Below are 15,508 nucleotides of genomic sequence, written 5' to 3' on the forward strand. Positions count from 1 at the left end.
GTTATGTATTTACAAATTTGGGCATTAATTTGGAATTTAATTTTAGTAGTTATACACTCCAGTGTAAGGCAGTCCTAAATATATCATTCTTCCATTTTCATAATGAGAAAATAGAAAAAAAGGTTTGGAGGTAGTTTGAATTTATAAATTTTGGGAATATAATTCTACAATCACATATCTACTTGTAATATTTAATATATTAATTTAGTTATGCATACATATATTTTAAAACTCAGATATAAAAATAGATTACTTTAGAAATATTGATTTTTGGTACTGTCATAAGTCCATGAATATTTTAATCAGACTTTTTATATGTTATATTCTACATTGGTATCTTTGTCAAAGGGCCGATTTTAGAATCTTTTAACAGTTTTCCAGGATATGTAATAGTTCTATTTAAGATATTTGCAATTCAGAACTTTTAAAAAAATTTTATCTAATTTTATTGAGATATATTCACATACCATATAATCATCAAATATACAATCAGTGGCTCACAGTATCATCATATAGTTGTGCATTCATCACCACAATCGATTTTAGAACATTTTCATTACTCCAAAAACATAAAAACAAAAAGAAATACCCAAAACATCTCTTACCACTTCTCCCTCTTATTATTTATTTATTTGGTTTGTCTTTATTTTCTTATTCATCTGCACTGGATATGAAAGTGTTAGTCAGAAGGTTTGCACAATCACACAATTATGCCATAAAACTATGTAGTTATATAGTCATCATCAAGAATCAAGGCTACTGGATTACAGTTCAACAGTTTTAGGTATTTTCTTCTAGCTTTTCTAATTTACTATAAACTAAAAAGAGGTATCTATACGATGCATAAGAATAACCTCCAGGATAACCTCTCAACGCTAAAATCTCTCAGCCACTGAACCTATTTTGTCTAATTTCTCTCTTCCCCCTTTTGGACAAAAAGACTTTCTCAATCCCTTGACGCCAGGTCTCGGCTCATCCCAGGATTTCTGTCCGACGTTGTCAGGGGTATTTACACCCCTGGGAGTTGTGTCCCATGTGGGGGTGTGGGTTCACCTGCTGAGTTAACTTAGAGAGAGAGAGAGGCCAATATTAGCAACAAAAGAGGTTCTTTGAGAGTGATTCCTAGGCATAACTATCAGTAGACTTAGATTCTCCTTTGTGGGAATAAATTTCTTAAGGACAAGCCACATGATCGAGGGCTTGACTTATTAGATTGGTAGTCCCTAATGCTTGTGAGAATATCAGGGATTCCTGAGGTATGGAGATTTAATATTTGCACATTTCCCCCTGTCCCAATTCAACAATTTTTAAATCCAGATATGATGTGATCCCTTGAAACTCTTATTCCAAGCCACAAATGTGTATTTGTAGAACATTTACACAATTGTTGTTTCTTTATCTCTTCATATCTTCTACAACATGGCTAATTATATTTTATAAATGTGTTTTTTTCAGCTTGTTTGTAATAACTTTCAACTCTTGGGATATATAAAGATTTCATATTTTCCTTACTTTTTACTGACTACCTCAGATGTTCTTTATAACATCTAAAATAGTATTGACAGAGACTGTTTGAGGGGCCATTATACTTTTTTTAATACAAAATAAAGGAATTGAGAAAGTGTGTTATGAGGAGCTTTGTAAGGGTGCTTTCTAGAAGGTATAACCTTTTCTGAAGGATAGATGAAATTGCCTTATATGGAGACATGTATGTTTATTAGGCTCCCATTAAGTGACAGGTTAATATTTGGCTACTTTGACAAGAAATTAACCTGGCAGGCAGGGTTCATGCTTTTGGAGGGGTGTCAACAGTTACAACTGTGATGACGTGATAAATAAGAAGATACAGGGTTGCCGAGGTGTAGAAATAAGGATGAGAAGTGTTTCTAGAATAGGGTCCTCAGGTAAAGAGAGAAGTGAAAGAAGACTTGAATTCCTGGGACAGAGAGATAGAGGAGAAAAATGGCGCGAGGTGATGCTGGAAATGTAACCAAGCGTCAGAACACGTAGGGCCTCACAGGTTAGGGATGGTTTACTTTATTCCTTGAAGAATTTTAACAGATTTGCATTTTTAAAGACATTAATTTAGCAGTTGTGTATAAAAGATACTAGTAGAACATAAAAAGTCTTTTAGAGAAGCCAGGTAGGAGGCTGTGGTAGTATCAGTGAGCCATTGAAGAAAAGGTGACAGGGAAGTGCACAGATTTCCATGGTGTTTTAGAAGCAGGATTGGCAAGACAGGGTCATTATTTTATGGGAGGGATGAGGGAGAATGACATTTCTGGCTTCAGTAATTGGATTCCTTTGAGCAGTAAGAGACATTTGATGAGGAGTAGGTTCAAATTGCTGTTTGATTTTGGAAGAATTGGTTTGAGGTGCCTGTGAGGCCTCACAGTGGAGATGTCAAGAGGCTATCTGGTTAGATAAGTATAGGAATGAGAGGAAAGATCTGGACTAGAGATAGATCTGGAGTCATATGTGTATAGGTGATAATTGGAGCCATGAGAAGAAGTAAAATTTCTTTAAGAAAAATATGCCGAGTGAAAAAAGAAGAGGGCAAGTGATGAGGTGCATAAAGGAAGAGAAGTTACTGGAACAGACTGGGGTGGCCAGAGAAGTGGAAGGGACCAGAAAGGATGGACTTCAGGACAGACTTCAGATCTTGGCTCCAGCAGTTATAGCTAAATAAATTTTAGCAAGCTACTCAAGCATTATATATTCAGTTTTTTTAAACCATTAAAAACAGGTATTTACTGGAGTTGAGAGGCTATTCTGGAGGCTACTCTTACGCAAGTTTCACCTAGATATTGCTGATTACCATGGTTTGCCAAACCCAACCAAAGCCATTCTTGTCATCACTAAAGAACACCTAGGACTCTATCTGAGGTACTACAAAAGTTTCATCCACTAAGATTACTTTCCAAAAACTTACAACCTTCAGATGCTTTCTAAGCCAGATAAGTCCTGAAACCCAGAGGGCCCAGCCTCTCCAAGAACATCAACTAATTCCATCCCCCATCCCATATTATTGACAACCCTTTCCAACATGAAAAGTTAAAATGGGCATAGCTCAAATACCCTAAAGAGTGGAAGAGGGATCAAGGGAGGAGGAGGAGTTATAACAGAGAAGATAGGATTTAACAAATGAATATGACTGTGGAATCATTATATTAATATTTCTTTCAGTCTCCTGTGTCTTGGAGCAGCTAGAAAGAAAAAACTAAAATTGTAGAACTGTAACCCATACCAAACTCTGAAATTTGCTCTATAACTTCTTGTTACAGTGTACTTTGAAATATATTCATTTTTTTTGTATCTGTTATATTTCACAATAAAAAATGCTAAAAAATAACAAGTATTTACATGCCAAATATCTCATAGTTTTTGTTCTGAGAATTATGCAAAATGATGATGGTAAAGCACCTAGTAAGTGCTACATGCACACACTAGTACACGTATATAAATATATCACACTATCTTATATATAGGCTATATTAATGTTCTAGCTAAACGAATAATGGATCAAATAACCAGATCATCTCATATAGACTAAACCTTCTCCTTGAAGTCAGGCATCACACCTTACTCATCCTAGAGCCTTCCAAAAGTAACAATAATGCAGTGCATTTTTTCTTGTAATTCATAAAGTTACCAGACAGCTCTAGATATTACAACATCACCCAAGTAAACATGAAGCCTCAATAAATCATTACAATATAATAATAACTCATGTAAAGGGAAATTATAAATGTAACTATTAAAGGAAGTAGCTTTCTGCACATTCCTGGGCTTTTGATTACAAAGCACTGAGCTAATACACCCAATTGCTTTCTAGTCACTTATTTACTAACTACAGAATAATCTCTGTCTTTTCAAAGGATTGGGAGACCCTGCCTGCTTTTATGTTTATGTGATTTTTATGTTAAATGGCTTAATGATGGGATTATTCTTCATATATGGTGCATACCTGAGGTAAGTCTATATTACAAGATCTTTCCGGGGGATTATGAAGTTTGGCTTGCATTTCTTGATAGATGAAAAGAGCAGTTAATGAGATTAATTGATTTTTAGTGGGAGAGTTTATAGATATATGTGATATTTCAGAAGCTTAGCCAACAACATTATGTAACCAGAAACTGGAAATGCCACTAAAATAGTATCTTGAGGTCTCACTTTTATCCTTGTTGGACTTAAAAAAAAAAAAAAACTAATTAAGATTCCTTAAAAAAATGTTTAATAAGAATATCTCTTGTTCATGTATAAAATTTATTGAAATGTTAGAGGGGATCTTTGGTTGGCATTAGTAGACCTTTATTTCTAATTTTTGACTGCAAATGTGAAATTAATTAGCAAATCAGTAAAAGAAAATGTATAACAGCTGTGGCAGACACTTTTATTTGCCAGCCATGCTTGTTTTATGGTTTTTTTTAAAAATTTATTCTGGTAATATATATACAACTAAAATTTCCCTTTTCAGAATCCTTCAAATATACAATTCAGTGGTGTTAATTACATTCACAATATTGTGCTACCATCACCACCATCCATTATCAAAACTTTTCCATCAATGCAAATGGAAACCGTATGCCAATTAAGCATTAACTCCCAATTCCTTACACCTGGCCATCTCCTAGTAACCTGTATTCTAGTTTTTGACACTATGAATTTGCTTATTCTAATTATTTCATACCAGTGAGATCAGATAGTATTTGTCCTTTTGTGCCTGGCTTTATTCATTCACGTGATGTCTTCAGACATTTTGTTTATCCATTCATTTGTTGATGGACACTTGAGTTACTTCCACATTTTGGAAATTGCGAATAAATACCTGTTCAAGCCCCTGGTTTTAGTTCTTTTCAGTAGATACCTAGAAGTGGAATTGCCAAAGCATATGATAATTTTATCCCTAACTTTATAAGAAATAGCCAAACTGTTTTCCACAGTGGCTGCACCATTTTACCAACAATATATTTTAACACCAACAATGAACAAATGTTCCTATTTTTTCACACCTTTCTGACATTTATCATTTTCTGATTTTTTACCAGTAACCATTCTAGTGGGTGTGAAATGATATCTCAGTATGGTTTTGATTTGTATTCAAATCAAATGAATGATGTTGAACATCTTTTCATGTGTTTATTGGCCATTTGTGTATCTTTTTTTAGGGAAATATCTATTCAGGTCTTGAGACCATTTTTAAAATTAGATTTTTTCTTTTTGTTGTTGTTATATGATTTATTTATATTTTCTTTATATGTGGCTTTCAAAATATTTTCTCTATTTATTTAAATTTTTTTTTTTTTATTTTCATGATGAAGCCCTTTGATGCACTAAAGAGGTCCCATTATTCTGTTTTTTTCTTTTGTTGTTCTTTGGTATGAAGTTGAAGAAACTTGTGCTCCTGAAGTTGTGTTTCTGTATTTTCTTTGAGAGCTTTATAGTTTTGACTCTCGTATTTAGTTAGGTATTTGATACTTTTGAGTCAGTATTGGGACTATTGGGTGTAAGGTAGGTTTCCACCTTCATTCTTTTGAATATGGAGATTGTTTTCCCAGTACCATTTGTTGAAGAAGTTCATCTTTCCCAGTTGAGGGGATTTGACACGCGTGTGGAAAAATAAGCCAACCACAGATGTAGGGTTTATTTCTGAACTCTCAATACAATTCCATTGCTCTGTATGTCTGTCTTTGTGCCAGTATGCATAGTCTTATAATGAATTTTAAAATATGCAAGTGTGAGTCCTCCAACATTATTCATTTCTTTTTTTTTAAGGTAGCTTTGGCTATTTGAGGCTGTCTGCCCTGCCATGTGAATTTCATTATTGAATTTCCATTTCTGTAAAGATGGCCTTTGGAATTTTGATTTGAATTGCATTGAATCTATCATGTTGGGTAGAATTGACACTAACAATATTTAGTTTTTCAGTCCATGAACATGGAATGCCGTTGCGTTTATTTAGGTTGTCTTTGTTTTTTTTAGTAATATTTTCTTTTCTATGTGAAAGACCTCTATATCCTTGGTTAAGTTTGTACCTAGATATCTAATCCTTTTAGTTGCTATTGTAATTGTAATTTCTTTCTTAATTTCCTCTTTGGATTGTTTATTGTTGGTATACAGAAACACCACTAATGTTTGCATATTGAAATTATACTCTGCCACTTTACTGAATTCATTTACTAGCTCTAGTAGATTTGTTAGGAATTTTTCAGGATTGTGTACATATAGGATTGTGTCATCTGCACACAAGGAGAGTTTTACTTCTTCATTTCCTATTTGGGTGTCTTTGATTTCTTTTTCTCACCTAATTGCTCTGGTTAGAACTTCCAGTCCAATGTTGAATGACAATGGTGACAGTGGGCATCCTTGTCTGATTCCTGATTTTAGGGAGAAACCTTTTGATCTTTCACTATTGAGTAAGTTATTAGTTGTGAGTTTTTTTTTATATGGCTATAATGACGTTGAGGAAGTTTCCTTTTATTCCTAGTTTTCTAAGTGTTTTTATCAAGAAGTGGTATGGATTTGTGTGCAGTTCTTTTTCTGCATCAGTTGAGATGATCATTTTGATTTTTTCTCTTCATTCTATTAATTTAGGATATTGCATTAATCTATTATGTTGAACCACTTGATCATAGTATGTAATTCTTTTAGTGTGCTGCTGGATTGTTTGCTAGTTGTTTTTTCTAAAATTTTATTTGTATACTGTATGATGTCGGGGTCACATTTCATTCTTTTTCCATGTGACTATCCTGTTATTACAGTACCATTTGTTGACTTTTGGGTTGGGGGTAAGTGATGGGCTGGGAATCAAGCCCGGGTCTCCTGCAAGGGAGGTGAGAATTCTACCACTCAACTACTCTAGGACCCCATAGTTTGCTAGTATTTTGTTGAGGATTTTTGCATCTATATTCATAAGGGATATTGGTTTATAATTTTCTTTTATTATGTATCTTTGTCTTTGATATTAAATGATATTAAAATGATCTTGTCTTCATAGAATGTGTTAAAGAGTGTTACTTCCTCTTTTCTCTTTTTTGAAGAGTTTGAATAAAATTGGTGTTAATTAATTCTCTTGGAATGTTTGTTAAAATTCACCAGTGATGCCATCTGGTCTTGGACTTTTCTATGTTGGGATGTTTTTGATGACTGTTTCAGTCTCTTTACTTGTTATTGATCTGTTAAGATTCTCTTTCTTCTTGAGTCAGTGAAGATAGAATGTATATTTCTAGGGATTTGTTCATTTGATCTAGGTTATCTAATTTTGGGGCATGAAGTTCGTAGTATCTTCTTTTTATCCTTTTTTTTATCTCTATGGGATTAGTAGTAATATCTACACGTTCATTTCTGATTTAACTATTTGTGCCCTGTGTCTTGTTTTTACCTCAGTCTAACTGATGATTTGTAAATTTATTGATCTTTTTAATGAACTAACTTTTGGTTTAATTGTTTTGTTAATGTTTTAAAGTCTCTATTTCCTTTATATCTGCTCTCATCTTTATTATTTCTTTCCTCTGCTTTCTTTGGGATTAGTTTTCCATTATTTTTGTACATCCTCTCATGTTGAGGTTAGGTCTCTGATTTGAGCTCTTTCTTCCTTTTTAATATAGCATTTAGAGCTATAAATTTCCCTCTCTGCTTTGTATTTGTTGCATCACGTAAGTTTTGGAATGTTGTGTTTTCATTTTTTGTTAGCCTCTAGATATTTCCTAATTTTCTTTGAGGTTCCTCATTAGACCCATTGGTTGTTTAAGAGGGCGTTGTTTGCAAAGAAGATATACAAATGGCCAAACTCAAATGAAAGGATGCTCAACAATCATTACCACTAGGGAAATGCACATCAAAGCAACAATGAGATACCATTTCTCACACACATTAGAATAGCTACTATTAAAAAAAACAAAACAGAAAATTACAAGTGTTGAACAGGGTGTGGAGAAATAGGAGCACCCATTCATTGCTGGTGGGAATGCAAAATGATGCAGCCACTGTGGAAGACAGTTTGGCAGTTCCCCAGAAAGTTAAGTATAGAATTACTATTTGTCCCAGCAATCCCTCTTATAGCTGTATACCCAAAAGAATATTTGCAAACCAATTTTCATCGTGGCATTATTCACAATTGCCAAAAAATTGGAAACAACACAAGTGTCCCTCAGCTGATGAATGGATAAATAAAATGTGGTATATAAATAAAATGGAATATTATTCAGCCCTAAAAAGCATGAAGGTATCCTATATGTGACAATCTAGATGAACCTTGAAGACATCATGTTGGGTGAAGTAAACCAAATACAAAAGACAAATATTTTATGATGTCACGGATATGAAGTAATTAGAATAAGCAAACTTACAGCATCAGAATCTAGAATATAGGTTACCAGGGGGCAAGTTTGGATGTGGAATGGAGAATTAATGCTTAATTGTTAGAGAGTTTCTGTTTCGAATGATGGGAAAGTTTTGGCAATGGATAGTGGGGATGGTAGCACAAATTGTGAACATAATTAACAGCACTGAATTATACATTTGAATGTGATGGAAAAAGAAAATTTTAAGTTTTATATAAGGTACTAGAATAAATTGAAAAAAAAAAACTTCTGTGGAATTATACAGCACAAACACTGAACCCTATTACATGGACTTTAATTACTATTACAGTTATAAAAATGTGTTTCCATCAATTATTCCACCCCAATGCAAAGAGTTAACAATGTAATGGTATTTGGGAATCCTGGAACTTTATGCATGATTATTCTGTAAACCTTCAACTTGTCTAACAAAAAAAAAAAAAAAAAAAGAGTTTGCTGTTTATTTTCCACATGTTTTTTAATCTTCCAGCTCTCCCTCTAAATTCATTTCTAGGTTCATTCCAGCTTGGTCAGAGTTGATACATTACATTATTGCAATTTTTCTAATTTATCAAGACTTATTTTGTGACCTAACATATGGTCTTATCCTGGAAAACATTCCTTGTGTACCAGAGAAGAATGTGTGTATTCTGCTGCTGTTGGTGAAGTGTTCTATGTATATCTGTTAGGTCTCATTCATTTTTAGTATCATTCACGTATTCTGTTTTCTTATTGATCTTGTATCTAGAAGTTTTATTCATTATTGAAATTGGTGTACTGGAGTCTTCTTATATTGATATAAAGCCATCTATTTCTCCTGTATATATATTTATGATTGCTTTATCTTCTTGTTATATTATATATTATATTAGTATATAGTGACCTTCTTTGTCCTTTAAGATAGTTTGTGACAAAATCTATTTTATCTGATATTAGATACCAGCTCCCTTTTGGTTACTATTTTCATGGTATATTTTTTCCTGCTTTTACTTTCAACCTACGTGTGTCCTTAAATTTAAAATGAGTCTCTTGTAAACAGCATATAATTGCAGAATGCTTTTTATCTATCCGGACGTTCTTTGCATTTTTACTGGAGAGTTTAATCCATTTACAATTAAAATACTGATAATGGAGGACTTTATTCCACCATTTTGATACTGATTTTGTACGTTTTATACCTTTTAGGTCCCTCAGTTCTTCCATTAATCCTACTTCAATATTTATTTGATTTTTTTGTTTGTAACGTTTAAGTCCCTTCTCATTTCTTTCTGTATATATTTTTCATATGTTCATATTTGCGGTTACCATGGGGCTTAAATTTAACATCCTGTTTTTTATTTGATGCCAACTTAACTTGTATAGCATACACAGACATTGTGCCTATACCCTTCCATCCTCCCCACCTTTTTGTTGTACTTGTTACAATTTATATCTTTATTTATGTTATGTCCAAAACCATAGATGTATCATTACTTTTTATGCATTTTCTGTTTGGAACAAGTAAGAAGTAAAGAGTTCTGTTACATACCAGACAATACAGTACTAGCAGCATTATTACAGTGCCCCAAATGGTTACCTTTACCAGCACTCTTCATTTCTCTGAACCATTTGAACCACTGGTCTAGTGTCCTTTCCTTTCAGTCTGAAGAACTCCCTGTAGCATTACTTGTAGGGCAGGTATAGAGGTGATGAACTCCCTCACCTTTTGTTTATATGGGAATATCATAATTTCTCCCTCATTTTTGAAAGACAGAAACCTTCAGGGTTTCTGATACAAAATTGACACTTAGTTTTATTAAGGATCCTTGCATGTATATGTATGGACAGATGATTCTTGGTTGGCAATTTTTTTCCAGCTCCTTAAAAATTTCCTTCTATTGCTTTATTGCTTCCATATTTTCTGATGGGAAATTGGCATTTACTCTTCTTGGTATTCCCTTGTGCATAACATGCTACTCATCTCTTACAGTTTTCAGAACTCTCTCTTTGGCCTTGTCATTTGACGGTTTGTCTATTATGATTCTGAGCATGATTCTTCAAGTTTATCATGTTTGGTTTTAGTTGGGCGTCTTGAATGTGTATATTCATGTCTTTCATTAAATGTGGGTTTTCTGCTATTAATTCCTTGAATATTCCTTCTGCACTTTCTATATTTCTTCTCTTTTTGAAATTCCCATAATGCATATATTGCTATGCATGATGGTGTCCCACAGGTCTTTTAGGCTCTCTTTGCTTTTTCTTTAAAAGTAGTTTTATTGAGACCTATTCACATACTGTACAATCCATCCTCTATGTATAGTTTGTGGCTCTTAGTATAATCACAGAGTTGTACATTTATCAACATAATCAATTTTAGAACATTTTCATTACGCCAAAAAGAAAATTCCCAAAGCCCTTAGCAGCCACCTCTCAATCCCTCTAACCTTCCTCCACCTTACATAACCATTAATCTTGTTTTTGTCTCTATAGATTTATTTATATTTATATTTTATAAAAATGTAACTATACAATATGTAGTACTTGGTGTCTGATTTTCTTTCACTTAGCATAATGTTCTTAAAAATTATTATATTTTTAATTAGAAAAGATATAGATTTACGGGAAACTCATGTAAAAAATACAGCCTTCCCATATACACCCCTATTGTTGACACTTTGTATTAGTATGATACCTATGTAACAGTTGATGAAAAAATACGGAAACAATACTATTGACTGTAATCCATAGTTTGCATTAGATGTATTTTTCCCATATACCATGCTATTATTAACAACTTGTAATAGTGTTGTATATTTGTTATAATTCGTGAAAGAACATTCTTATACTTGTACTGTTAAACCCAGTCCGTTATACACAACAGGGTTCACTATGTTATATAGTCCCATGTTTTATCTTCTAAGTTTTATTCTAATAACGTACATGACCCCAAACTTCCCCCTTTCAACCATTTTCACATACATGGTCCACATTTTTAATTACACTCACAATAATGTGCTACCATCATCACAATCCATTTCAAAACCTTTACAATCGAGTTAAATAGAAATTCTGTACAAATTAAGCATCAGCTCCCAATTCTCTATACCAGTTGATCCCCTGTAACCCATGTTCTAGAGCCTACCTTTATGACTTTATTATACTTAATTAATATCAGTGATCATACAATATATGTCCTTTTGTGCCTTGCTTATATCACTCAGCATAATGTCCTCAGGGGTTCATCCATGTTGTCACATGAATCACGACTTCATTCCTTTTTACAGCTGAATAATAATAATAATCCATCATATCTATAATCTGCCCATTTGAAAAGATGCAAACTTAGCTTCAATAGCATACAAGTTCTCTGCTCCTGTATCTTTCTACTTCCCTCTTTATATTGTTTTTGTCCCTTTTTACATTTTATATTTTGCACATCTGTGAGCAGCAAGTATACCTTTTAGTTAAGGTTATAATATTATTGGGTTTTGCATTTATCCTTTTAATTACCCTTACTTATGATCTTCATTTCTTCACACTACTCCAAGCAACTCTACCCTGTTTTTTTTGTTTTCAACCTGCAGAACTCGTTTGGTAATATTCTTTTTTTTTTTTGCACTGCTAACACAGAGATAACATTCTTTAATAAAATACAGAAAATCAATATTACTGTTTAGTCAACAAAGAGCATGAGAAATTTTTAAATCATTAATAACAAAAAGTAAATATGAGTATCAAAAGGAACACCTAGAATGGGGAGAGTTTAAGGATTTAATAACTTAAGCAATATTAATTTGATAGCAATTGTTTACTCTTTTTTTTTAGAAATCATGCCATTCTACATATGCAATCAGTAATTCTTAACATCATCACATAGATGCATGATCATCATTTCTTAGTACATTTGCGTCGGTTTAGAAGAACTAGCAACACAACCGAAAAAGATATAGAATGTTAATATAGAGAAAAAAATAAAAGTAATGGTAGTAAAAACAAAACAAAACAAAACAAAAACCTATAGCTCGGATGCAGCTTCATTCAGTGTTTTAACATGATTACTTTACAATTAGGTATTATTGTGCTGTCCATTTTTGAGTTTTTGTATCTAGTCCTGTTGCACAGTCTGTATCCCTTCAGCTCCAATTACCCATTATCTTACCCTGTTTCTAACTCCTGCTGGACTCTGTTACCAATGACATATTCCAAGTTTATTCTCGAATGTCGGTTCACATCAGTGGGACCATACAGTATTTGTCCTTTAGTTTTTGGCTAGACTCACTCAGCATAATGTTCTCTAGGTCCATCCATGTTATTACATGCTTCATAAGTTTATCCTGTCTTAAAGCTGCATAATATTCCATCGTATTTCTTTATATATTCTGGATACTAGACCTTTATCTGATATGTCATTTCCAAATATTGTCTCCCATTGTGAAGGCTGTCTTTCTACTTTCTTGATGAAGTTCTTTGATGCACAAAAGTGTTTAATTTTGAGGAGCTCCCATTTATTTATTTATTTCTTCAGTGCTCTTGCTTTAGGTTTAAGGTCCATAAAACCGCCTCCAGTTGTAAGATTCGTAAGATATCTCCCTACATTTTCCTCTAACTGTTTTATGGTCTTAGACCTAATGTTTAGATCTTTGATCCATTTTGAGTTAACTTTTGTATAGGGTGTGAGATATGGGTCTTCTTTCATTCTTTTGCATGTGGATATCCAGTTCTCTAGGCACCATTTATTGAAGAGACTGTTCTGTCCCAGGTGAGTTGGCTTGACTACTTTATCAAAGATCAAATGTCCATAGATGAGAGAGTCTATATCTGAGCACTCTATTCGATTCCATTGGTCGATATATCTATCTTTATGCCAATACCATGCTGTTTTGACCACTGTGGCTTCATAATATGCCTTAAAGTCAGGCAGTGCGAGACCTCCAGCTTCGTTTTTTTTCCTCAAGATGTTTTTAGCAATTCGGGGCACCCTGCCCTTCCACATAAATTTGCTTATTGTTTTTTCTATTTCTGAAAAATAAGTTGTTGGGATTTTGATTGGTATTGCATTGAATCTGTAAATCAATTTAGGTAGGATTGACATCTTAACTATATTTAGTCTTCCAATCCATGAACACGGTATGCCCTTCCATCTATTTAGGTCTTCTGTGATTTCTTTTAGCAGTTTTTTGTAGTTTTCTTTATATAGGTTTTTTGAATCTTTAGTTAAATTTATTCCTAGGTATTTTATTCTTTTAGTTGCAATTGTAAATGGGATTCGTTTCTTGATTTCCCCCTCAGCTTGTTCATTACTAGTGTATAGAAATGCTACAGATTTTTGAATGTTGATCTTGTAACCTGCTACTTTGCTGTACTCATTTATTAGCTCTAGTAGTTTTGTTGTGGATTTTTCCGGGTTTTTGACGTATAGTATCATATCGTCTGCAAACAGTGATAGTTTTACTTCTTCCTTTCCAATTTTGATGCCTTGTATTTCTTTTTCTTGTCTAATTGCTCTGGCTAGAACCTCCAACACAATGTTGAACAATAGTGATGATAATGGACATCCGTGTCTTGTTCCTGATCTTAGGGGGAAAGTTTTCAATTTTTCCCCATTGAGGATGATATTAGTTGTGGGTTTTTCATATATTCCCTCTATCATTTTAAGGAAGTTCCCTTGTATTCCTATCTTTTGAAGTGTTTTCAACAGGAAAGGATGTTGAATCTTGTCGAATGCCTTCTCTGCATCAATTGAGATGATCATGTGATTTTTCTGCTTTGATTTGTTGATATGGTGTATTACATTAATTGATTTTCTTATGTTGAACCATCCTTGCATACCTGGGATGAATCCTACTTGGTCATGATGTATAATTCTTTTAATGTGTTGTTGGATACGATTTGCTAGAATTTTATTGAGGATTTTTGCATCTATATTCATTAGAGATTGGCCTGTAGTTTTCTTTTTTTGTAATATCTTTGCCTGGTTTGGTATGAGGGTAATTTTGGCTTCATAGAATGAATTAGGTAGTTTTCCCTCCGCTTCGATTTTTTTGAAGAGTTTGAGGAGAGTTGGTACTAATTCTTTCTGGAATGTTTGATAGAATTCACATGTGAAGCCGTCTGGTCCTGGACTTTTCTTTTTAGGAAGCTTTTGAATGACTAATTCAATTTCTTTACTTGTGATTGGTTTGTTGAGGTCATCTATGTCTTCTTGAGTCAAAGTTGGTTGTTCATGTCTTTCCAGGAACCCGTCCATTTCATCTAAATTGTTGTATTTATTAGTGTAAAGTTGCTCATAGTATCCTGTTATTACCTCCTTTATTTCTGTGAGGTCAGTAGTTATGTCTCCTCTTCCATTTCTGATCTTATTTATTTGCATCCTCTCTCTTCTTCTTTTTGTCAATCTTGCTAAGGGCCCATCAATCTTATTGATTTTCTCATAGAAAAAACTTCTGGTCTTATTGATTTTCTCTATTGTTTTCATGTTTTCAATTTCATTTATTTCTGCTCTAATCTTTGTTATTTCTTTCCTTTTGCTTGCTTTGGGATTAGTTTGCTGTTCTTTCTCCAGTTCCTCCAAGTGGACAGTTAATTCCTGCATTTTTGCCTTTTCTTCTTTTCTGATATAGGCATTTAGGGCAATAAATTTCCCTCTTAGCACTGCCTTTGCTGCATCCCATAAGTTTTGATATGTTGTGTTTTCATTTTCATTCGCCTCGAGGTATTTGCTAATTTCTCTTGCAATTTCTTCTTTGACCCACTCATTGTTTAAGAGTGTGTAGTTGAGCCTCCACGTATTTGTGAATTTTCTGGCACTCGGCCTATTATTGATTTCCAACTTCATTCCTTTATGATCCGAGAAAGTGTTGTGTATGATTTCAATCTTTTTAAATTTGTTAAGACTTGCTTTGTGACCCAGCATATGGTCTATCTTTGAGAATGATCCATGAGCACTTGAGAAAAAGGTGTATCCTGCTGTTGTGGGATGTAATGTCCTATAAATGTCTGTTAAGTCTAGCTCATTTATAGTAATATTCAGATTCTCTATTTTTTTATTGATCCTCTGTCTAGATGTTCTGTCCATGGATGAGAGTGGTGAATTGAAGTCTCCAACTATTATGGTATATGAGTCTATTTCCCTTTTCAGTGTTTGCAATGTATTCCTCACGTATTTTGGGGCATTCTGGTTCGGTGCG

General features: G+C 33.5%; 1 protein-coding gene across 3 annotated transcripts in view; it reads left to right on the forward strand.

The window, feature by feature from the left end:
- The window catches only part of DPY19L2 (dpy-19 like 2), a 140,756-nt gene that overhangs the window by 29,729 nt on the left and 95,519 nt on the right, over positions 1-15,508 (forward strand). For all 3 annotated transcript variants that reach the window (XM_077120018.1, XM_077120008.1, XM_077120000.1), the window contains exon 6: positions 3,879-3,972. In XM_077120018.1, coding sequence (XP_076976133.1) covers positions 3,879-3,972 — 94 coding nt within the window. The remainder of the gene's footprint in view (positions 1-3,878; positions 3,973-15,508) is intronic.

This window comes from Tamandua tetradactyla, chromosome 1 (genome assembly GCF_023851605.1).
Source record: "Tamandua tetradactyla isolate mTamTet1 chromosome 1, mTamTet1.pri, whole genome shotgun sequence".
Classification (NCBI taxonomy): domain Eukaryota; kingdom Metazoa; phylum Chordata; class Mammalia; order Pilosa; family Myrmecophagidae; genus Tamandua; species Tamandua tetradactyla.